General features: G+C 43.0%; 1 protein-coding gene across 1 annotated transcript in view; it reads right to left on the bottom strand.

Annotated features, from left to right (window-relative positions):
• Positions 1–1105: 1105 nt before the first annotated feature.
• CLNK (cytokine dependent hematopoietic cell linker) overlaps positions 1106–24500 on the bottom strand; it is a 197942-nt gene continuing 174547 nt past the window's right edge. Inside the window, exons 17-19 of the mRNA XM_023206703.2 lie at positions 18706–18783; positions 11956–12111; positions 1106–1509 (exon numbers count right to left, since the gene is read on the bottom strand). Of these exons, the coding sequence (XP_023062471.2) occupies positions 1363–1509; positions 11956–12111; positions 18706–18783 (381 nt within the window). The 3' untranslated portion in view covers positions 1106–1362. The remainder of the gene's footprint in view (positions 1510–11955; positions 12112–18705; positions 18784–24500) is intronic.

Raw genomic sequence — 24500 nt, 5'->3', positions numbered from 1 at the left:
TGCTGTCTTACAAAAAAGATAATCCTGTGCATTGCTTTTATTGTTTTCATTCGCTTCTATTGCCTTTTAATTATTTTTGGTTTTCTTTCTGTATCAGTGCTACAATTACATACTCTATGAATTTCCTATGTAAGCTTTGGTACCATTTGGCATCATGATATACTGTTATTTTCAACAGTATCTTTTTTAAAAAAGCTTATTCCCACTAGAAGAGTTTATTTATTTTAAGGTGGTAAATCTGTATTTTCTAATTGTTTCTATCTTTCTGTCTCTCTTTTTTGTTTTTTTAAATTAGCTTTTCAACTTGATTGTAAAATGCCACAGCGCAGAGAATGTACCTGGGAAGATGAGCTTGCATGGAGCCAGGCAAAGCAGATTACAATCTGGGCTCTCTTCTCATATTAAGATTGACAGCTTCTTTGAGCCTCTGCTTCCTCATCTTTATTGTAAAACAATAACAAAATTAAATCCTCTTAACCTTTACAGGGAATAATATCATGGCATGTGCAATGTTACTGCAAGAATTAGCACTAATTTGAGGATAGTTTTTCTGTGTCTTTGAATGGAAGTCCATAATTGGAATTGTTAATACAGTTTTTAGTTTCCCTCAGACATATGCTTACCTGAAGGCTAGTGTAGGATATAATCTGAGCTCTTTACTATGAATGTGTTAATTCCATTTGACTTAAAGCTACTCTAAGCAGAGGATGCTGGAGACTGGTCCCTTGGCTGTTTCACACCCTGGTCAGAATATTTTCAGTTTCTGTCTTCAAGGTGACATTCACAATTGCTGGTTTTCCATACCACATTTCTTCCCTATCCTTGAATTTCTAGGATTACAATAAAAGAGAGCTAATATTCACCAACATCTTTAGTATAAGAAGTCATCCACACATTGTAGATGTGTAAGGCCCAACTGACATAAAGGCAGCACAGTGCCCTGTAAAGAACACAGATTTGGGAATTTCCCATTGACCTGTCCTGCGCTGGCTGCAAACATTTAAGCAATAGCTTCTGGTGCCCTTTGCTGCTCGCCTGTATCATGAACATAATAGCTATGTTGATAGCATTTTCTGCTGTTATTTAGAAGACACTTTTAAAACCCTAGTTTTTATTTATTTTTATTTATTGTCCAGTGGCCGGTTACTAGAATGTTTTTATTTTTTGCATGTTATAAATATTTTCTCTGTGGTTTGAACTTTCAAAACCGTGATTGATTTTCCACTCTCTGTTATAGAGTGTTTTTCTTTTCTACAAAGTCAAAAAAATCATCCCTTGAAGGCACAGACAATAATCTTTTGAAATCAATGAAAACGATGAAAGGGCTGAATCCAGTAAGCCAAAGATAACACAAAGACCAGGCTACGGAGGTGAGAGGTGTCTGGTGAGAGGGAATGGCTGAGTGAGGTAACACGGTTTCCTATGGACCCCAGTTTTATCTTTCCCATCAATCAGTATAATGGGAAAGTTCTTGTAGTGTTCGATGATGTCTTCTACTGAATCAAACTTCTGAAACACAGAAAAGAAAGTTAATGGTTTTTAAAATATCTTTTGTGTCTGTAGGTTAAAATATAGCTAAGGTGCTTGATTTTGCACAGGGAAGAGGTGAACCAATTTTACAATTTTTGTATGGTAACGGTGTTTCAGGAAGTGGTTTTTCTTTGTTTTTTTTCTGAGACATTGTTTTGCTCTGTCACCCAGGCTGGAGTGCAGTGGCACAGTCTCGGCTCACTGCAACCTCTGCCTCCCGGGTTCAAGCGATTCTCCTGCCTCAGCCTCCCAAGTAGCTGGGATTACAGGCATGCGCCACCACGCCCAGCTTATTTTTGTATTTTTAGTAGAGGCAGGGTTTTGCCATGTTGGCCAGACTGGTCTCAAACTCCTGACCTCAGGTGACCCACCTGCCTAGGCCTCCCAAAGTGCTGGGATTACAGGCATGAGCCACCACACCCGACTAGAAGTAGTTTTTAAAAAGAATATGGCAAGCTTGAAGGATGAGTGATAAGAAGGATAACAAGGGAGAAAAAAAGTTCTTGAGACGACCAAAAGTGAGCCCTATGGCAGCCCTTTAAATTTCCTGCACAGGGAGTTTTCCCTCTCTGGAATCAGATCACACTGGTCAAGTTCCATTCTGTTGTTATCACAACCTTTCTATCCTAAGCGACTCAGGTGGGTTAATTACATGGTAGTCAAGCCTTGTCATCTCTGTTGTTGCCTCCCAAACCTCAACCTTAGCTCTGACCAGCAAAAAGATAGAAGATTCAGGCTCGAATGTAGTAAATTGGAGGGCAGTGCCTGCAGTGAGCTTGCTCTCCAGTAACGAAGTCTAAGGAATTCTAGTATACATAGAAAGAACAGGGACAACCACACGGCTGCTTAGCCAATTCAGCTGCCCTCCTTGAGCTGCTTGTGAAATAATGAGGTGGCTGCAGATTTCAGTGTTTCTAGATACACAGATAAAGTGTTATGACAATTTAACGGAAAGTAAGATTATTTCAGGTTTAGGGAAATGGGGAAGTGCTTTGTCAAGGATGCAGACTTGAAATGGGCTATGTTATGGGTCATGCCAGATAAGTAGACAGGAGGGTTTAAAGACATTAAAAGCAGAGAATGTACAGGGCCATGCATAACGACAGGGTACTGAGAAGAGCATATATAGTATTATTTTTTTTTTCAATAGCTTTAGAGGTACAAGAGGTTTTTGGTTACGTGGATGAATTGTATAGCGGTGAGGTCTGGGCTTTAGTGTACCCATCACCCAGATAATATACATTGTATTACCCAATAGGTGATTTTTCATTCCTTAGCCCCCTTCTCACCCTCTCCCTCTCTGAGTCTTCAATGTCCATTCTGCATATACAGTAATTCTGATTAGGTGAGTTTGGGTGAGTTCCCGAAGGAGAATATCGGGAGATAATTAGGAAGAACTTGTTCAACCTGCCTCCCACGTTTCAAGACAACTTGGATCCTCCTTAGCAAGCCTGTGAGGTGAACAGGGCAGGGGGAATGATCTTCCCTAAAGAGCTAAGGGAATTTCAGCTCAGAGAAGTGGACTGCCTTACTCAGAGTCTCCCATGGCTAGGGACGGGGAGACCAGGAATGAAGGCTCACTTTTCTGGATATTTCTTTTGATTTTTCAACTTTGCCTGTAGCTTGTGACCTCTGATGCTCCAACAAACCAAGGTAGAGATGACGCAGCCTGAAGAAAGGGAGCCACCTCCGCGGGGGCTACTCTGCCTCTGATTTGGTCTTGCCTACTCCTTCCTCTGCCCAGGACATCCTAGGTGCAGAAATGTTGGAAGGCCTCAGGAATAGCCAACGGGGAATGAGATTGACCAGTTAGGGCCTCACAGGGATGACATTCTGTTGGGAGCTGGCAGAAAATAATCTCCTATGCAAACAAATAATTACATTTAGAAATGTGTGCTGTGAAAATTGTCAGTTGAGGCTTAAGAACCTCACCAGGTCACTCAGAGGCTTCCCTCGAGGCTGTTGGGAGGGAACATTATTTTTTGTTAGTGGCGCACTGAACAGAAAGCAACTAAAACGCTAAAAACATGTGACGTCCAGGGTCATCTCCTCCTTCCTACCATTATGCCGGGAGGTGTGAAGAGCAAACAGACACCACCCTGGGGACAAAAATGTGGGGAAAGAAATGTAGAGTGGGAATGTCTTGATGTTAACTAGTCCTTGGATCCAGTCCATTTCTGTCCTTTCTGATTACATTATAACAAATTTCCTTCTCTCCCGCCTGAGCTCATTTGAATTGGGGTTTGTCTTTTCACACCCAAAGAGTCCTGGTTCAATCTGTAAGTCCCTGGTCCCTCTGAAACCTTTACTGGATCTGCAGCTGTTTTCAGTGAGATAGCCTATGTGTCAGTCTGACTTGGTGTGTTCGGCCTGTTAAAATACTAGGCCAGGCCTGGTGGCTCATGCCCGTAATCCCAGCATTTTGGGAGGCCAAGGCGGGCAGATCACTTAAGTTCAAGAGTTCAAGGCCAGCCTGGCCAGCATAGTGAAACCCCATCTCTACCAAAAATATAAAAAATTAGCCAGGCATTATGGTATGTGCCTGTAATCCCAGCTACTTGGGAGGCTGAGGCAGGAGAATCGCTTGAACCCGGGAGGCAGAGGTTGCAGTGAGCTGTGATCGCGTCACTGCACTCCAGCCTGGGAGATGGACTTCATCTCAAAAAACAAACAACAAAAAGTATTATAGACCTGGCAGCTTAGAAACAGCAGAAATTTATGTCTCACAGTTCTGGAGTCTGGGGAGTCCAAGATTGAGGCACTGGCAGATTCAGTATCTGGAGAGGCCCATTTTCTTGCCTTAATGCTGTGTCCTCACATGGTCCAAAGAGCAATGCACTCTTTTACACGGGAACGAATCCCATTTGTGAGGGCTCCACCTTCAAGACCGAATCACTTTCCAAAGTCCCCACCTCCTAACACCATCACCTTAGGGCTTAGGATTTCAACACATAAATTTTGGAGGAATACAAACATTCAGACTATACCACCACCCATATTACGTATACAATAAATATGAGTTTCCACCTGATGCTAAGGTAAGGTACTTTCCCCGTTGTCCAATGGGGAGATTAATTTCTACTACAGCAGGGTAATTGTAAGTAGAGGGCCTATGGAGCCTAAATGCCTGAGTTCAAAGCCTGGCTCTCCCAACCACTAGCAGTGTGACTGTCAGCAAGTTTCTTGCATTCTCTGTGCCTCAGTTATTCTACGAACAGTGATGGTAATGATAGGACCTAACCTTGAGGTTCATTGTGAGAACGGAATTGATGCGTAAGCAATACAGCATTTAGAAGAAAGCGTGACACACAGTGAGTGCTCAGTACATGCCAGGCCTTATGATTAACTCCTCCCTTCTAGATTTGCCAAGAACATCATGGGAGAGCAATGAACTCACCAAGAAGTTTACAGACCACTACTGTAAGCCTTTAGGAAAAGAAGAATTTTCTGTATTTCATTTCCAATTTTAAACCAAGCACAAAGTTTTCTTTTTCTTTCTTCATGCTTGATAAAACAAAAAGTGAACAACAACAAAAACTTTCCAGGTAGACCTCTTTCACAAAATTGGTTAAATCCACATTGATAAAAGGAAATCTTTCCTAGTGTTAGTCTTCAGAGGGAAGATGATTTATCTCTCCTATTCTCATTTCTGTTTCCTTTAAGATTGTCCCAGGCTGGGCTCGGGGGCTCACGTCTGTAATCCCAGCACTTTGGGAGGCGGAGGCAGGTGGATCATGAGGTCGGGAGTTCGAGAGTAGCCTGGCCAATATGATGAAACCCCATCTCTACTAAAAATACAAAAAACAAAATTAGCCGAGCGTGGTGGCACATGCCTGTAGTCCCAGCTACTCGGGAGGCTGAAGCAGAAGAATCGCTTGAACCCGGGAGGTAGAGGTTGCAGTGAGCTGTGATTGCGCCACTGCGCTCCAGCCTAGGTAACAGAGTGAGACTCAGTCAAAAAAAAAAAAAAAAGATTGTCCCCAAATAATACATTTGCTATTAATTGTTTTAAAACTCTGCTACATGGATGACATTTCATTAATTTTAACAGGTGATAGGAAGCAAGACAGGTGCAATTAGTCACATGGTCTTTCCTGGGTTTTTTTGTTTTTGTTTTTTTTTGAGATGGAGTCTCACTCTGCTGCCCAGTCTGGATTGCAGCGGCATGATCTCTGCTCACTGCAAACTCTGCCTCTTAGGTTCAAGCAATTCTCCTTCCTCAGCCTCCCAAGTAGCTGGGATTACAGGCATGTGCATTGGCGCCCAGCTAACTTTTTGTATTTTTAGTAGAGATGGGGTTTCACCATATTGACCAGGTTGGTCTTGAACTCTTGACCTCAAGTGATCCACCGACCTCGGTCTCCTAAAGTGCTGGGATTACAGGCATGAGCCACCACGCCTGCCCTGGTCTTTTCTTATTATTGGTTTCTAATGATGGGGTCAAAACTGAAATATTGCCCCGAAGAGACTTTTAAAAAAGATTATACTTAAGCTCTTGCATATTGAATAATCTTTTCCAGGGGGACAAGCAATGTTTGCTAATATCAGATCTTAACATCTGTTTAAACCTTTTTTTTTTTTTTTTTTTTTTTTTTGAGATGGAATCTCACTCTGTCACCAGGCTGGAGTATAGTGGCATGATCTTGGCTCACTGCAACCTCCACCTTCCAGATTCAAGCGATTCTCCTGCTTCAACCTCCCAAATAGCTGGGACTACAGGCACGTGCCACCATGCCCAGCTACTTTTTGTATTTTTAGTAGAGACGGGGTTTCACCATGTTGGCCAGGCTGGTCTTGAGCTCCTGACCCTCGTGATCCACCCACTTTGTCGTCCCAAAGTGCTGGGATTATAGGCGTGAGCCACCACGCCTGGCCCATTTATTTAAACCTTTTGTGTTTATTGTATATGTGAACTGTGGGCAATGTTTCCTTCCAGAAAGGTAAAGAAATCTATTTGGGTACACATATGAGAGTGAAAGAAGGAAAGGGGGAGAAAAGAGAAAGAGAGAGGAATGCCAAGCAAGCAGGAGGAGAAGGAAGCAGACAGCGAAGGTGTGAAAAAAACCTATGGGTTAATTGTCTCTGTTCTCTAGTCTTTAAAGTTTAGTTTATCATGTAAACATCTACGGTGATTTTTAGAAACGTAAAAACATTTGTAGAACAAAAAGGAAAGGTCTGGAAATTGAAATTGAAATCTCCCTTCTCTGAGATTTCACAGAAGTGTTGACAAACATGACTTATAAAACTGAGATGCAGGGCTGATGTTTGGCAGCAGTTAAGCTCTGCAGGTTGTTTAAGGCAGGCGCCTCCTTGGCTGGCTTGGGCCGGTGTTCTACCAATCTCATTCTTGCTTAGGTGCCTACGGAGATCGGCACAGGTGAACAGGGTATTCTCTGGATGGGTATTCAGGGACTTGACATGACTCTTTCTGTGTTCCCAGAAGGCGACACTGAGTCTAACATACTGTAGGCCTACAATTAATGCTTGGACAATAAATAAGTAAATGAGCAGCGGGTGCTGAATGATTCCCCCCAATATGTCCATGTCCTAATCCCAGATTCTGGAATATGACCTTACATTGTAAAAGAGTTAATACTGTTTTATATGGTATAATACAGGACAAAGTTAAGGATCCTGAGAGGGGGTGCTTATCCAAGGTTATCCCAGTAGGCCCTAAAAGCAATCATGTGTTTCTTCATAAGATAGGAACAGTGGGAGATTTTGATCAGAGAAGAGAAGGTCACGTGACCATAGAGCGAGGAGGAGAGGGTCACGCGACCATAGAGAGGAGGAGGAGAGGGTCACGCAACCATAGAGAGGAGGAGGAGAGGGTCACGCGACCATAGAGAGGAGGAGAAGAGGGTCACGTGACCATAGAGGCTGAGACTGGAGTGACATGGCCATAAACCAAGGAAGACAAGGATTGCTGGCAGCCATGGAAAGCTGGAAGAGGCCAGGGGTGACTCTCCCCTGTAGTCTCCGGAAGGAGTGTGGCCCTGCTGATACCATAATGTTGGACTTCTGTCCTCCAGCACTGTGAAACAATACATTTCAGTTGTTTTAAACCGCGAAGTTTCTGGGGAAGTGGTACTTATTAAGCACCTGCCTCTATGTGTCTGCCACTATTTACATCAACTCATGTCACACTCAAAATAACTCCCAAGAGTTAGGCATTGCTGCATCATCTGTGTGGTTAAATTCAAAAGCGGCAAGATAGCTACAAAACTACATGAAATTAAAGTAATCTTTGAAGATGCTGTTTCTCATGTTTTTCCTGCTGAGTTGGGTGAAGATGCTTTCTTTAATTGGACCCTGGCTAAAGTAGCTAGTTGTTGGCTTGTATTTAGCAGAGCCTTGCTAATCTTGTTTTAAAGAGGTGTGATTCTTCCTCAGCAAGACAAAAGGCTCAGGCTGTGAAAAGCATGGGGGAACTGAGTGAAATCCAGACCCTCTTTCTCTTACACATCTCCCTCAGAGGCAAGGCAGGAAGAAACCACCTGTGAATTGTCATTTTTTACCCACTCCCTGGCACACAGTAAGCTCCAAGTAAGTGTTAACTATTCTTTAATTGTGATTCAACCTGCAATGTTTTCAAATGGGTGGGGGATTGCTTGTGTTTGCCACGGTGTTATTTGAGTCTGTCTATGGAAGTGAGACGTGAGAACAGGGCCTGGAGGCAGGGAATCTAAGGACTTCCTAGAACCAAATCAAATGGAAACACTTCAGTTGTGACAGGATATATCCTTTCTATTTACATAAGGCCTACACTGAGTAAATGACTTTGTAACTATTTCATCCTCTTCGTTTACATAGGATGAACACCAAGTAAGCAATGGAAACCTCTAGCAGATATTTAAACCGCAGAAAATTCTGTAAGGGGGCTCGAGCCCCTGTGCCTGGGCCGCTCCCATCCTGTGGAGTGCACTTCCATTTTCAATAAATCTCTGTTTTTGTTGCTTCATTCTTTCCTTGCTTTGTTTGTGTGTTTTGCCAATTCTTGGCTTAAGATGCCAAGAATCTGGATACCTTCAACTGGTAATGGAAGTCAATGTTTTGCAAAACATACTGCATCCTAGAATTGCCATTTACTAGCTGTGACTTTGGGCCAGATACTTAGCATTTCTGTGCCTCAGTGTCACAGTTTGTTAAACTGAAATATTGACAGCACCTACCCCAGAGGTTGGCTATGAGGATTCAATAGATCAAATTAGTTATTAATGGCTAACTGCACAGAATAGCTCTAGTGCATATAAAACCCCACCAAAACTCAGGATTCTGCCTTGGATTTCTTTCTCATTGCTTGATTTATGTGTATATATTTATATTATTAGTGAATGCTTTCATTGATTCATTCCTTCACCTGTGGAAATGTATGTTCAACACATATGGGAAAAAAAATAGGGCATGCAAAGGAGGAGAAAATTCCAGATGAACACAGAAAGGAGCTTCTTAAAACAGACATTTGGTTCTCTCAGGGTTCCTTGGTGACAGTAATTAGAGCAGCTCATCTGGAGGTGGAGGGTCTAATCTATGGCCTGCCATAGGAGATGCTCCTCATTTGCCGAGACAGTGAACCGGCTGACAGTCTGATTAAGCTATTAGGATATTATCACAAAGTCACTCTACTTCCTCTTCTTTATTAGCAGACCAAAGTAGGGCATGTTGGAAAAAAAAGCTGTAACTATCTCAGGTCTCAGTTTCCTCACCAGTAAATGAGGTTCATTAAAATGTCCTTTCCAGAGCTTTTTCAAGAACTCCATGTGAGAGCAAATTAAACAGCATTTGGCCCAAGGGCCTGGCACATGCAAAGGCACACCATGTCCACGTCCTCTATTCTCAAAGGAAAACCCTTAAACCCAAGCATTTAAGAATTATATCATGCTTTCCTGGCTGGGCGCGGTGGCTTGTGTCTGTAATCCCAGCACTTTGGGAGGCCAAGGTGGGTGGATCACCTGAGGTCAGAAGTTCCAGACCAGCCTGACCAAAATGGAGACACCCCATCTCTACTAAAAATAGAAAATTAGCCAGGCATGGTGGCACATGCCTGTAATCCCAGCTACTCGGGAGGCTGAGGCAGGAGAATGGCTTGAACAAGGGAGGTAGAGGTTGCGGTGAGCCAAGATCATGCCACTGCACTCCAGCCTGGGCAACAAGAACAAGACCCCGTCTCAAAATAAATAAAGAAAGAAATAAGAATTATATAATGCTTTCCTAAAGATGAGAAATTCTATGAGCTGAGACAAGATATAGGAGGATCAAGGGACATTGAGCTGGAAAGTCCATTACCATAGGTATCTTAGGGGGACTATATCCTACTTATTAAAATGACTCAGTAATAGTGATGAAAATATAATTAAAATTTATCATGGCCTTGATAGGTCCCAGGCACTGAGTGTTTTGCATTTATTAACTTGTCAATCCTCTCCACAAAATGAAGAACTGGCCACTTCTCTCTTTCGTGTTAACATAGCACTTTCTTAATGTGACTGTAACTGGTAGATTTATGTATTAATCTATGGATTTACTAATGCACTCGTTCATGTCACAGTGTTCCCGGGCTGTAGCAAAGGGTGGTGGACTGACCCCATGGTCGCCTCACAGGTGCTAACTACTCCTCTCCGAGCCTCAAAAAAGTGCTCTGGGTCAGACACGGGATTTAAGCTGGAATCTTTATGCAGCCTGCATGTCGATTTCACACATGTGCCTACCTGAAGCCTGTTGGCAGCCCTAATCTAACAATGTGCCCTATTTTGTTACTTGTTGAAAAACAATCGGTATCTGTGTGAAAATTCTGGTTTTATCCTGTATTAGTTTGTCAAGGTTACCGTAACTAAGCACTACAGATGAGGTGACTTAAACAACAGAAATGTCTGTCTTCGCAGTTCTCGAGGCTGAAGTCCCAAGATCAAGGTGTTGCAAGGCTGCTTTCTCCCACGACCTCTCTCCTTGGTTTGCAGATGGTCGTCCCTTCCCCATGTCCTCACATGGTCGCCCCTCTGTGTGTGTCTCCTCTTGTCACAAGGACATCAGTCGTATTGGGTTAGGACCCATCCCAATAACCTCATTTAACCTTAATTATCTCTTTCAGAGCCCTATCTTCAAATACAGTCACATTCTGGGCTACTGGGGGTTAGGACTTCAACGTGTGGGTTTTTTGGAGTGAGGGAGGCACAATTCAGCCCCTAACAATGCACACCCACAGATAAAACTGCAACCTGGAGATGCTAAATGGGAATCACTAAATTATTGAAGTCTAGGCTTTAAAATAACATTTACATTTGAGGAGATTAAAGGCCAGGGAAGTTAAGTCACTGGCCTGAGCTCACATCCTTAGAAATGGTGGCTCATAACTAACTTTGTTCCTTCCTTCCTTTACCCCTTCCTTCATCAACAGAAGAGTTGCAAGAGCAGCTTCTCCTTCCCCCTTCCGTTACTGCCTGTGTGTCTTTGGCCATTTATTTAATTTTCTGAGCCTCCGTTTTCCTACATCTAAGATAGGAAAAATCATGACTCCAAAGAGCTGTTGAGGATCAAAATAAGATAATGCTGGCCAGGCACAGTGGCTCATGCCTGTAATCCCAGCACTTTGGGAGGCCGAGGCAGGCAGATCATCTGAAGTCAGGAGTTTGAGACCAGCCTGAGCAACATGGTGAAACCCTATCTCTAGTAAAAAATATATAAAAATTAGCTGGGTTTGGTGGTGCATGCCTGTAGTTCTGGCTACTCGGGAGGCTGAGGCAGGAGAATCACTTGAAACGGGAGGAGGAGGTTGCAGTGAACTGAGATCATGCCACTGTACTCCAGCCTGGGTGACAGTGTGACTCTGTCTCAAAATAATAATAATAGTAATGCAGATAGACTAGGCCTGGCATATACATATTCAGTGAAAATTTCCCCTTTCTTGTGGATTGATTTCTGTTATTCACAAATATTTTAATTGATTCATTCTTTCGCCCCCATCAGCAGATCTGTACTGAGGACAGGCATGGTCAACATAGCCCGAATGCTGTGGCTGGTTTCACATTCATTTTGAGGACACAAATCTATAGATAAGGAATTCTGACAGACATCAGAAATGTCTGCAGTGGGCATTTCAGTGCTGAGGAGGGAAAGGAATTTGGCATTAGTGTATGCTCCTCTGGAGGCTTCCTGGGAGGCTTCCTAGTTTAGATGTGTCTTGTAGAATGAGTTTTCTTTAATAGGCAAGGCAGGAAGGGGGGGGGGTGCATGAAATGGTCAAAACTGGCCGCTGGCCTGGTAGGCCAAAGTGTAAGATGTGCAGATATTTGTGGAAGGGGTGGGGAGGTCAGACTCCATCCCCCTCCTTCAGGGCGGCATCCTCCTCCTCCAGGGCGACATCCCCCAAACACTTCCTTTATTTGTTGGGCTTAGCCTGGAACAGGGAGGCTGTTAAGTTATACCCACCTCATCTCCTCTGAGTCCTGTCCCCAGGGCAAACTGCTGATTCCTCTCCAGGAAGCGGATTTTTACATTGTAGACTTTGTTCCCATGAAACACAACCAAAACATAGGGCTCTTCCTTGGATTTTGTGGAACAGTCTCGGACCAAGAAAGTACCATCCTGAAACAAAAAGAGTAACAGTCATCTTTTCAGGCATGCCAGCATTCTGCCCTTGTAATGGTGACAACAATGATGTTTGCATGCATGAGATTCCCAGATGGATTTAGTTTTCGGTAAACCACTTTAATTCAGTAAGTTTGTACTGAGTGTCTGCATGTCTACGGGTTCTTGTCATTTTCTGAGATGTGTACCAGTTGGATCTTGACACTCTCTTCGTGAAAGTTTTTCATCAAGGCCAGGTGTGGTGGCTCACCCCTGTAATCCCAACACTTTGGGAGGCCAAGGCAGGCGGATCACCTGAGGTCAGGAGTTTGAAATCAGCCTGGCCAACACAGAAAAACCGCATCTCTACTAAAAATACAACAATTAGCCAGGCGTGGTGGTGGTGCGTGCCTGTAATCCCAGCTACTCAGGAGGCTGAGGCAGGAGAATCACTTGAACCTGGGAGGCAGAGATTGCAGTGAGCCGAAATCGTGCCACTACACTTCAGCCTGGGCAACAGAGCAGGACTCGGTTCCAAAACAAAAACAAAAAAGAAAAAAGCTTTCATCGTTTCCTACTGACCTGGGCATAGTGCCCATGAACTTAGCATGACCAGCCTATCTTGCAGTTTGATCTCTCATTGCCCCTGCAGCTTTCTGCCTCTGGCTCCTGGCTCCAGCCAAGCCACCATTTCCCAAAGGCACCATCTGCTTTGGGGCTCCCAGATTTTGCATGATGTATTAGTCTGTTTTCACACTTCTTCAAAGAAATACCTGAGATTGGGTAATTTATAAAGGAAAGAGGTTTAATTGGCTCACAGTTCCACATGGCTGGGGAAGCCTCAGGAAACTTATAATCACACGGAAGGCGAAGGGGAAGCAAGCTTGGACCTTCTCACATAGCAGCAGCAGAGAGCAGAGTGAGGAGTGAAGGGAGAGGAGGCCCTTATAGAACTATCATATCTCACGAGAACTCACTCACTAAAACAGCATGGGGGAAACTGCCCCCATGATCCAGTCACCCCTACCAGGTCTCTCCCTAGACACGTGGGATTATGGGGATTACAATTCAAGATGAGATCTGTGTAGGGTCACAGCCGAACCATGCCACATGCGCTACTCCTTCTGCATGGAAAAGCCCTTCTCCTGCTCGCTTCTTGATGTATTCATCTCTCAATGTTCACGTATTTCCTCTTCTGCCTGATGCTTGGGTATTATTCTAGACATAGTGGGAGCCACAGCAGGCTTTGAGCAGATAAAGCTTTTACCTAATAAATTGGACTTCTGTGTGCAAAGATGTCTATGCAGGATTAGGGTTCCTGAAAGAGACATGGGGCTTCTAAGTCATGGATATCAAACTGAATGGAGAGGCCCTTTATGGGAGGAGGAATTGTAGCCTATGTTGAGATGAGGGCAAGTACAGGGCAAGGAAGAGAAGACAGAAAAGGCCTGGAGATGTCTGAAAGATGACGGAAGAGCAGGAGATTCAGAGTGACAGAAGCCAAGAGGTGGAGACTGAGGGTTTCCAAAAGCAGGTCAACAGCGTCAAATGGTCCAAGAGCTGAGAACAGGACAATGATTAGAAATAATTTGTACACTCCAGGGAATAATTCAGAATGATACTAAGATCTGGTTGTAAAAGACTGAGAAATGGAGCAGTCCTCCTGAACATGAACACATCTACCAGGCTTAGTTGTACAGTTACATTGTGTTATTTATATAATGAAAATGAAAAATCTGTAAGTGTAATTGTGTGTATTGTATAGATGGTTATAAGTGATCTATGAAGATTAGAGGCTGGGTGCAGTGCCTGGCGCCTGTATTCCCAACACTTGGGAGGCCCAGGCAGGTGGATCACTTGAGGTCAGGAGTTTGAGACCAGCCTGGCCAACATGGGGAAACCTCATCTCTACTAAAAATACAAAAATTAGCCAGGCATAGTAGCATGTGCCTGTTATCCCAGCTACTCCAGAGGCTGAGGCAGGAGAATCGCTTGAACCCCGGAGGCAGAGGTTGCAGTGAGCCGAGATCTCACCACTGCATTCCATCCCGGGTGACAGAGTGAGACCCTGTCTCAAAAAAAAAAAAAAAAAAAAAGCATGATAAATATAGATAATATATGTAGTGATTTATAGCTATAATAATAAATTATGGTATATAATTCTCTATATTTTATAATAGCTATATATAATTATATATTTCTATAATGAATACTTATAGATATATAATAATGGTAATACTATATAACACAACATAGCAATACTTTAAGTATACAAAATTTATAAATAATATTGTAACATGATAGTGATGTTATGATGATACTGGTAGCTAAGGTGCATTGAGTATTGCCAAGCACTTTGCACACATTGTTTCATTTAGAGGATTTTTTTTTTTTTTTTTTTTTTTTTGCGATGGAGTCTCGCTCTGTTGCCCGGGCTGGAGTGCAGTGGCGTGATCTCAGCTCACTGCAACCTCCGCCTCCAGGGTTCAAGTGATTCTCATGCCTCAGCCTCCTGAGTAGCTGGGATAATAGGCATCCACGACCAGGCCTGGCTAATTTTTGTCTTTTTTGTAGAGACAGGGTTTCACCATGTTGGCCAGGCTGGTCTCAAACTCCTGATTTCATGATCTGCCCACCTCAGCCTCCCAAAGTGCTGGGATTATAGGTGTGAGCCACCATGCCTGGCTCATTTACAGGTTCTTTTTTTTTTGTTTTGAGACGGAGTCTTACTCTATCGCCCAGGCTGGAGTGCAGTGGCACGATCTCAGCTCACAGCGAGCTCTGCCTCCCAGGTTCACGCCATTTTCCTGCCTCAGCCTCCTGAGTAGCTGGGACTACAGGTGCCCGCCACCACACCCGGCTAATTTTTTTGTATTTTTAGTAGAAACGGGATTTCACTGTGTTAGCCAGGATGGTCTCAATCTCCTGACCTTGTGATCTACCTGCCTCGGCTTCCCAAAGTGTTGGGATTACAGGCATGAGCCACTGCACCCGGCCTATTTACAGGTTCTTTACATAAATGTTGGGTTCTTTACATAAACATTGATGGAAAAATTTTATTCTTATTTTACAAGCAAAGGAATAGAGGTCTAAAGGCTTAAGTGAATCCTCTAAAGCATCACAGTTACTAAATGGAATACTGAAAAGCCAAACCAAATCCTCACCCTTTAAATACACAAGCCTCTGACTGTATAAAATAGGATGGCAGAATTTTCTGGAACTTGTTCTGCCTAAAATGTTTAGTCATAATTGAAGCCTTAATGTTCAAGCCCAGAGCACTGCCAAAGATCAGAAGGAGAGAAGAGGCCAAAACTCATGGCCAATTTTTGGGTTTATCCTCTTAAACTCTGAAATGATTTGTCAAAATAAATCTGAGTAATTCTGAAATTTAAAATAAATTATCTTTCATAAATGGGAAACACATTTTGACAGAACTGAGACAAACAGAAAAGTAGAATATGAAAAGGAAAATATGAAGTCATTTAACTGAGATTTTATTTTCTTAAAATTAAAATAAGTTATATGTATAAGTTGCTATGGTATAAGTTTCTTGGGAAGAGGCAGAAGCAGGCACACAGAAAGAGAGGAAGGGAGCATTTGCTGAGCGCCCAAATGCTGCCGAAAGAGCATCAGGTCACATGCATTTTGCTTTTCCAGCACAATCCACACATGGGCTCCTGGAAGGAGGTCTACTAAGGCTAGTTCTTCTGATGGAAAAACAGACTTTGTGAGTGCAATGGTGCACTGGGCACAGATCAGCCAAGAACGACAGCCAGGGTTGGAATCTACCATCACCAGGTTCGCCACTCTACCAAGGCATGGCCAGATTCCCTGGAAGGAGGAAAGGAGGGTCCTCAAGGAGCTGCATCAGCCAACCACCCAGGGCTCTCCACCTGGGCTATGAAAAGAACTGTGAGGGCTACTAGAGTCAGCTGGGATTTTGTGAAAAGAGCACTGATCTTGAATGCATGTTCTGTCAGTTTCTCTACTTTATGACCAACATATTGGCTTAGCCTCAGTTTCCTCATCTAGGAAATGGGATATTCCATTTATTCAGTGTATGTTCAAGATACTTTGTAAGCAACGATATCATTTCCTACTGCTGCTATAACACATTACCATGAAATTAGTGATGTAAAACAGAAATGTATTCTCTTACAGTTCTGGAGGTCAGAAGTCTAACATGAGTCTTGCTGGGTTAAAATCAATAGGAGAGACTTTGTTTCCATGACTTTTCCAGTTTCTGGAGGCCAACAAGATTCCTGGCTTGCGGCTCTCCCATTCATCTGACCTCTACTTTCATTATCACGTCCCTTCTCTGACTCTGAAACTCCTGGTTCCCTTACAAGGACCTTTGTGATTATATTGAACCCACCCAGATAATGCATAGTTACTTCCCCTTCTCAACATCCTCACCTTCACATCTGCAAAGTCCCCTTTTCTATGAAGGTGACATATTCATAGGTTCTGGGGATTAGGATGTGAACATCTTTGGAGTGGGCATGATTCCGTTTACCATAGCAACTTATACATATCATTTATTTAATTTTACAACATCAATTCTGAGAGCTAGGTTTTATGAAAATGTATTGTAGACCTATCATTTATTCACTAATTAACTAATTCATTCATGTTTGGGTTACCTCTTTCAACAACAACCATTGTACTAATTAGCTGGGGATAGATTTTGATGTTGCATCAGTCTTGAGACACTTTCTATAACTTCTAAGCAATCTCGTAGTTCTCTGCACATAGTCATTGTTTGATAATCATTTGGTCTTTGGGGTGATGGTTGTGGTAGTCGTTTGGCCTGATGACAAGTATTCCAGTTCTTTTCTACTTTCAGCCACATGTAGGTTTGTACTTCCTCACCGTCTTCGAAGTTAAGTTTGGTCACGTGACTTCCTTTGGTCAAAAATGTGTAAGCAGAAGTAAACTATGTTACTTCTGAGAGGATGTATTACAAGTCAGAGTGTGAGGGTAGAAGCACACCATTGAAATGGTGCCCCGGCAGCCTGGGTTTATCCACCCAAACCCATCCTGAACATGGTTTGCAAGCAAAAGTAAAGTTTCATTATGTTAAGCAACTGAGATCTTGGGGTTGTTACTGCAGCATAACCTACCATATCCTGACTTTTGCAGCCTTCACAATCCCTGCTCCTTTCTCAAAGAAGTGAAACATAAAGACCCTACAATACCTTGGGCAAACCTTGACTAAGGAGATAAACCTTGACGAAAGCAGAAGGAAGCCCCTTCTATTGTGACCTCTATAGTCCAGTATCCATATTTCATCTTCAAAATAGTTCCTTAGGGTTGATTTTACTATGTTTCATTTTACAAATGAATAAATCTACATGGGAAGTTATTTAGAAACTTGAGAAAGCTACACAGCTGATAATTAGCACAACCAAGCCTCAGGCCTGAAACTCTCCATGTTTTTTGTTTTTGAGACAAAGTCTTGCTCTGTGGCCCAGGCTGGAGTGCAGTGGCACGATCTCGGCTCACGTTAACCTGTGCCTGCCGGCTTCAAGTGATTCTCCTGTCTCAGCCTCCCGAATAGCTGGAAATACAGGCACCCACCACCACGCCTGGCTAATTTTTGTATTTTTAGTAGAGACGGGGTTTCACCACGTTGGCCAGGCTGGTCTTGAACTCCTGACCTCAGGTGATCCACCTGCCTCGGCCTCCAAAGTGCCGAGATTATAGGCATGAACTGCCGCGTCCGGTCCTCTTCATGTTTTTTTTGTTTTTATTTTTAAATTTAATTTAGTTAATTAATTAATTAATTTTTGAGACAGCATCTCACTCCATTGCCCAGGCTGGAGTGCAGTGGCACAATCTTGGCTCACTGCAACCTCCGCCTCCAAGGTTCAAGCGATTCTCGTGTCTCTGCCTCCTGGGTAGCTGGGATTACAGGTGCCTGCCACCACGCCTGGCTAATTTTTGTATTTTTAGTAGAGGCAGGGTTTCACCATATTGACGGAGCTGGTCTCGAACTCTTGACTTCAGATGATCCACCCACCTCGGCCTCCCAAAGTGCTGGGATTATAGGTGTGAACCACTGCGCCCAGTCCTCTTCATGTTTTCTTGTTTTTTGTTTTTATTATTTTATTTTATTTTATTTATTTATTTTTGAGACAGCATCTCACTCTGTTGCCCAGGCTGGAGTGCAGTGGCACAATCTTGGCTCACTGAAACCTCCACCTCCCAGGTTCAAGTGATTCTCGTGTCTTGGCCTCCTGAGTAGGTTGGATTACAGGCATGTGCCACCACACCTGGCTACTTTTTTTGTTTTTGTTTTTGTTTTTGTATTTTTAGTGGAAACGGGTTTCACCATGTTGTTCAGGCTGGTCTCAAACTCCTCACCTCAGGTGAGCCACCTACCTCGGCCTCCCAAGGTACTAGGATTACAGGGGCGAGCCACTGCACCTGGCCTGAAACTCTCCATGTTAAATGCCTTTTTCAACTACAGCCTCCCAGCATTGAGAAATGCACGGTGATGCAGGAAATAATACATGAAGGCAAGCTGCTTGTTACATCTTGTGACACTTGAGCAGGGAACCTTAAGATGCCTATGGAAACAATGGCGCTGGGCCATGTGAAAGGCATTACCTTGTTCGCCTTCATGAATGCCTCTTCGACTGCCTGGCGGCTGTATTCTCCAATGTACCATTCATTGTGCTGCACATCCTGCAGAACAGAATCAATTACAAATATTTTAGGGTCAAAGGAAAGTATGAATTACTGATTAATTAATTCAAAATTTACTTTTGTTCCACCAGTGCCTAATCACAGTTTAATCTATAGCAGATATTCAGTGCCAAACATTTAGTCCCTGAACTTGAACTTGGAGAAGCCCACAGATACTTGGGGCAGAGAGACACAGAGAAAGTTACTACATCTGGAGAATTCTGAAGTCAACGGGAATCTGTTGAGAAAGGTCCTTCAGCACCACCCTCAGAATGGATGATAAGCCCGCTATCTATCAGTGCTTTCTGAATCTTCAGCTGCTGAGGCTTGTTGAGGTGGAAATATGTGTTGTTTGTGAAGCCTACACTGCCCTAGTCACATACAAACAGCAGGGAGGGAGAAAGAGTCCATCTCTGCCACTTCCCTAGAGGCACAGGCGGCTGAGCTATGATTCGGATCCTGGTTTATCTAGCTTTCTCCCTGGGCCGCACTGCTTTATTTATATCAATGTTAAATGATTTTAAATTCTTTTGATGATAAAATCCAGACTAACTGGGAGAAGGAAGGGCAGTCAGGGAGATGCATCATGGACTTGCAATTCCTTCACAGGGTTCCGAGGATCATAATATTAAATAACCCTCCTTGTGAGTCCAGCATGTATAAGGTCCTTCCTCATTTAGTAGCATGTCAAATCCATCCCTACAACTCATCTTTGAAGTAGGCACGTCAGGTAGTATTAACCCTAGTGAAGATGGACAGTGAAGGTTCAGACAGTCAAAACCTGATCTGGGCGTGGTGGCTCATGCCTGTAATCCCAGCACGTTGGGAGGCTGAGGTGGGCAGATCAAGAGATCAGGAGATTGAGACCAGCCTGGCCAACATGGTGAAACCTCGTCTCTACTAAAAATACAAAAATTAGCTGGGTGTGGTGGCGCGTGCCTATAATCCCAGCTACTCAGGAGGCCAAGGCAGGAGAATCGCTTGAACCTGGGGGGTGGCGGTTACAGTGAGTCGAGATTACACCACTGCATTCCAGCCTGGTGACACAGCGAGACACCGTCTCAAAAAAAAAAAAAGTTGTCAAAACCTGTCACATGGTTGGCAAGAGTTAGGTACATGACATCAGATCTTTGGTCTCTCATTCATTTGGAGTCTCTGGTCCACTGAAAAATAAACCTGATACATTCAATACTGAGATTCTGATTCTGTTCACGAGAGAACACACTGATGTGAACACCATCTGGAACGGTATGAGTTAGCTCTAACTCAACCCTGCAGTCTCACTTCCTGCCACCCCATTTCAGACATGGGTCTGGCCAGACAAAAGTGCTTGTACTCTGGACACATACAGCTTCAGGAGTAGAACAGAATTGGCCCTACTGCTTGGAATCCCTCCTGGTCTTCACCTCTGCCTACCCAGCTCAGCCATTCTTTTGCATCAAGATTGGGACTAAGTCACCTCTTTTTTTTTCCTTTTTCTTTTTGAGAGACAGAGTTTCACTCTTGTTGCACAGGCTGGAGTTCAATGGCACAATCTCGGCTCACTGCAACCTCTGCCTCCTGGGTTCAAGCAATTATCCTGCTTCAGCCTCCCAAGTAGCTGGATTACAGGCATGTGCCAACATGCCCGACTAATTTTTGTATTTTTAGTAGAGACTGGGCTTCACCATGTTGGTCGCTGGTCTCAAACTCCTGACCTCAGGTGATCCACATGCCTTGGCCTCCCATAGTGCTGGGGTTACAGGTGTGAGCCGCCACGCCTGGCTCAAAAGTCACCTCTTATTTGACCTAGTCCCTACCCCCTTGCTGAAAAGGTCCATGGCAGGACCAGCTCTGCCTCACTCCAGCAAAGCCATGTGACAGGCTCTAGAGACAAAGGAAGCTGTGGAGCCCCATCTCCCCACTGAAGCATGGACTGTCTGAGCTTGAAGCGGTCTACTGCTTCCAGGGGGCCTCTTGGCCAGTCCATGGACTTGGCAGAGCTCAGTCATGGTGCATTTCATCTACTCTGTTTTTATTTATTTGTCCAAGTTGGAAGACGTTTAGAGATGAGTCCTATGTTTCTCCAGGTGTGGTCATGCGGGATGGCTGGTGAGTGTAACTGGTGCTCAGAAACTGAATTACATATCTTGGAATCACTTGTGGAGAGGGAGTCCCCTTCTAATTCTCTTTCTAGTCCCCCTGAATAATTCAAAAGGAATGTTTCATTTTGGCCTAATGCGTCTTTAATATCTCTCTGACATTTCTAATCTCTTCTTTAACAGAAGAAGAGCAGTCCTTATGCTGAGAATCATTAGCAGGTGATGGGATCCTGCTACAGTTTAATAGCTTGTTTTGTTTATATTGCAATGAACTTTTTTTTAATTAGGGAAAATATTGTAAACCAAAAATATAATTCTAAGGCCTCCTAACCATCTGAATGGACTCCCTCCTCTGCCGGGGCACTGTTAAAATTTAATCCGAAAGACTGGTTTGGGTCATGACAGGAAGTAGGGGTCAGACATGCCTCATTATACCTCTCTGTCATTAACATCAACACAGACTTTAAGTCTGAGAGGAAGCATTTACAATCTATTCTCTCTGAAGGCTTCATCTGTACAATAAGAACTTTGGTCCAAAAATCCCTTATCTTAACCGATAATAAGACCTCTGTCTATCAGTGACATTCCCTTTCTGTTGATCCCAGGTCTTTAGATAAACTCAACCTATTGTTAACCAGAAAAATTTGAAATTTACCTATAACCTTGAAGGCCCCACTTCAAGCTGTCCCACCTTTCTGGACTGAAACAATGTATTTATTAAATGTAATCCCAACACTTTGGGAGGCTGAAGCAGATGGATCACCTGAGGTCAGGAGTTCGAGACCAGCCTGGCCAACATGGTGAAACCCTGTCTCTACTAAAAATACAAAATTAGCCAGGTGTGGTGGCACACGCCTGTAATACCAGCTACTTGAGAGGCAGGAGAATCCCTTAAACCTGGGAAGCAGTGGTTGCAGTGAACCGAGATCACACCATGGCACTCCAACCTGGGCAAAAAGAGTGAAACTCTGTCTCAAAAAAAAAAAAAAAAAAAAGAAAAGAAAAGAAAAAAAAAAAAAAAAAGAAAAAACGTGTATTTGATTGAAGTCTCCTATCTCCCTAAAAACTATAAAACCAAGCTGTACCCTGTCAGGCACACGTTCTCAAGACCTCCTGAGGGATGTGTCATGGGCCATGGTCACTCATATTTGGCTCAGAATAAATCTCTTCAAATATTTTCCAGAATTTGACTCTTTTCAGCAACAATATTATAAGATTTACCATTTTAACCATTTGTAGTTGTATAATTCAGTGGCAATAAGTACATTCACATTGCTTTACAGCCATTTCCACTATCCATCTCCAAAAGTTTCTAATGACTCCAAACTGAAACTCTGTATCCATTAAAGAATCACTCTCCATTACCTCCACCTCCTTCCTCAGGGCCCAGTTACCACCATCCTACCCTCTGTCTCTATGAATTTGCCTGTTCTAGGCACCTTGTATACGTGGAGTCATATATTTGTCCTCCGTGTCTGACTGACTTCACGCAGCATAATGTTTTCAAGGTTCTTGTATATTGTATCACGTTAGAATTTTATTCCTTTTTTATTCCTTTTATTCCTTTATTCCTGTTTCATTGTGTGCGTGTGTGTACCATTTGTTTATCCATTCATCTGTCAATGGACATATAGGTTGTTTCCATCTTCTGTCTATTATAAATAATTTTATGAACGTGGGTGTACAAATATCTGAGTCTTTGCTTTCAATTCTTTTGGGCATACACTAAGGAATGGAATTACTTCTTTTTTTTTTTTTTTTTTTTTTGTTTGAGATAGAGTCTCACTCTGTTGCCAGACTGGAGTGCAATGGCGCGATCTTGGCTCACTGCAACCTCCAGCTCCCTGGTTCAAGCAATTCTCCTGCCTCAGCCTCCTGAGTAGCTGGGACTACAGGCATGCGCAACCATGCCCAGCTAATTTTTTTTTTAGTAGAGATGGGGTTTCACCCTGTTGGCTAGGATGGTCTGGAACTCCTGACCTTGTGATCCGCCCACCTCGGCCTCCCAAAGTGCTGGGATTACAGGCGTCAGCCACCATACCTGGCCTGAATGGAGTTACTTCTAAAGTCACTTTCTACGATATATAACGGTGGTTAAAAAAAAATTAACCAGGATAGTGATATCAAGTAAAACAGGTCACCTTAAAGAGTATTATTAAGTAAATGTTATTATTGACAGGACATAGATACGCCACAAATCATAAAGGCACATTCAAATACCTGAAATCAGGGAAATCCTGATGTGGTCCAAGCCTGTGTCATGCCTATGAGGAATTTGGGATCTGGGAGGGAGCATGACCTTGTGTAGACCTCTAGTTAGCTCTAGTTAGAACCAAGGGATCCCCATGTTTATGAAGAAGATGAAAGAGCAAAAGGAAGCCGAGTGCATGACAAGGGACAATAAAAGAAGGACGTGGTTTTTTTTTTTTTTTTTTTTTTTTAATTTGTGGCAAAATCTAACTCTGTTGCCCAGGCTGGAGTGCAGTGGTGCGATCTCAGCTTACTGCAACCTCTGCCTCCCAGGTTCAAGCGATTCTCCTGCCTCAGCCTCCCAAGTAGCTGGAATTACAGGCATGTGCCACTGCACTTGGCTAATTTTTGTATTTTTGATAGAGATAGAGTTTATCCATGTTGGTCAGGCTGGTCTCAAACTCCTGACCTCAAGTGATCTACCCACATTGGCCTCCCAAAGTGCTGATATTACAGGCATGAGCCACCATGCCTGGCCAGGATGTGAAAATATTTTCCAAAGTCTAATTTCAGATTATGAGACCCTTTTAGAATTAGGTAGAAATTAATATGAATATAAGGATAACAAAAGAGCTTTAGGATACTGTAAGAATTCACCAGAGATATCCTATACATTCTGCTTCTGCTTAGAAATCTTCACAAGCTCTGTAGCAGGACAGTGAGTAATAGCAGGGTATGGGATGGAGACCTGGAAGAGGCACATCCTCTGGGGTTTTACAGTGAAAGACTTTAATAAATAACATCTAATGTGATGGAGAGAAAGCATACAAGATACAGTGAAAGCTTTATTCCCCCACCATAGGGTAATGTAAGTAAAAAATGGTGCAAAAATAATCAATTGTAGGGAATGAGCATATTTTAGAAAGAGGCTGCAAAATAGATGATGGACACACAAGAACACAGTTAGCATCCATTTGCATCTCCCCACTCTTTACGTCTCCATTAGGGTGGGGACCATAACCTCTAGCACATTATCTGGCACAATAACTGCTCAACTAATGGTCACTGGACTGTTAACTGAAATGAGTGTGTAATACATGAATCTTTTGCTGGAAAAAAATTGCAACCTGTATATCCTAGTTAACCCCCCACAAGATTATTGGACAACTGGTAAATATAAAACATGTCTAAATATCTATATTTTTGGATTAATTTTTTAAAAACACTTTAGAATCTGGAAACATGCCAGTTGAAGAATCTGGTGAGAGACCAACATAATATGTTATATAGCAACATATTTAAAAATATTAAAATACTTTAAAAATATTAAAACCCAGTAATATGTAGCCAGAAGGGAAAAAGTTGAAGTCAAACATAAATAATCTCATTTTGGGCGTTGTTCAGGAAAACTCTATTTAGATGCCAAGTACATCTAGAAGGACTTGG

Source organism: Piliocolobus tephrosceles, chromosome 3 (genome assembly GCF_002776525.5).
Source record: "Piliocolobus tephrosceles isolate RC106 chromosome 3, ASM277652v3, whole genome shotgun sequence".
Lineage (NCBI taxonomy): Eukaryota > Metazoa > Chordata > Mammalia > Primates > Cercopithecidae > Piliocolobus > Piliocolobus tephrosceles.
Note: the sequence above shows the minus strand (reverse complement) of the source record. Positions and strands in the feature narration are given on the sequence as shown.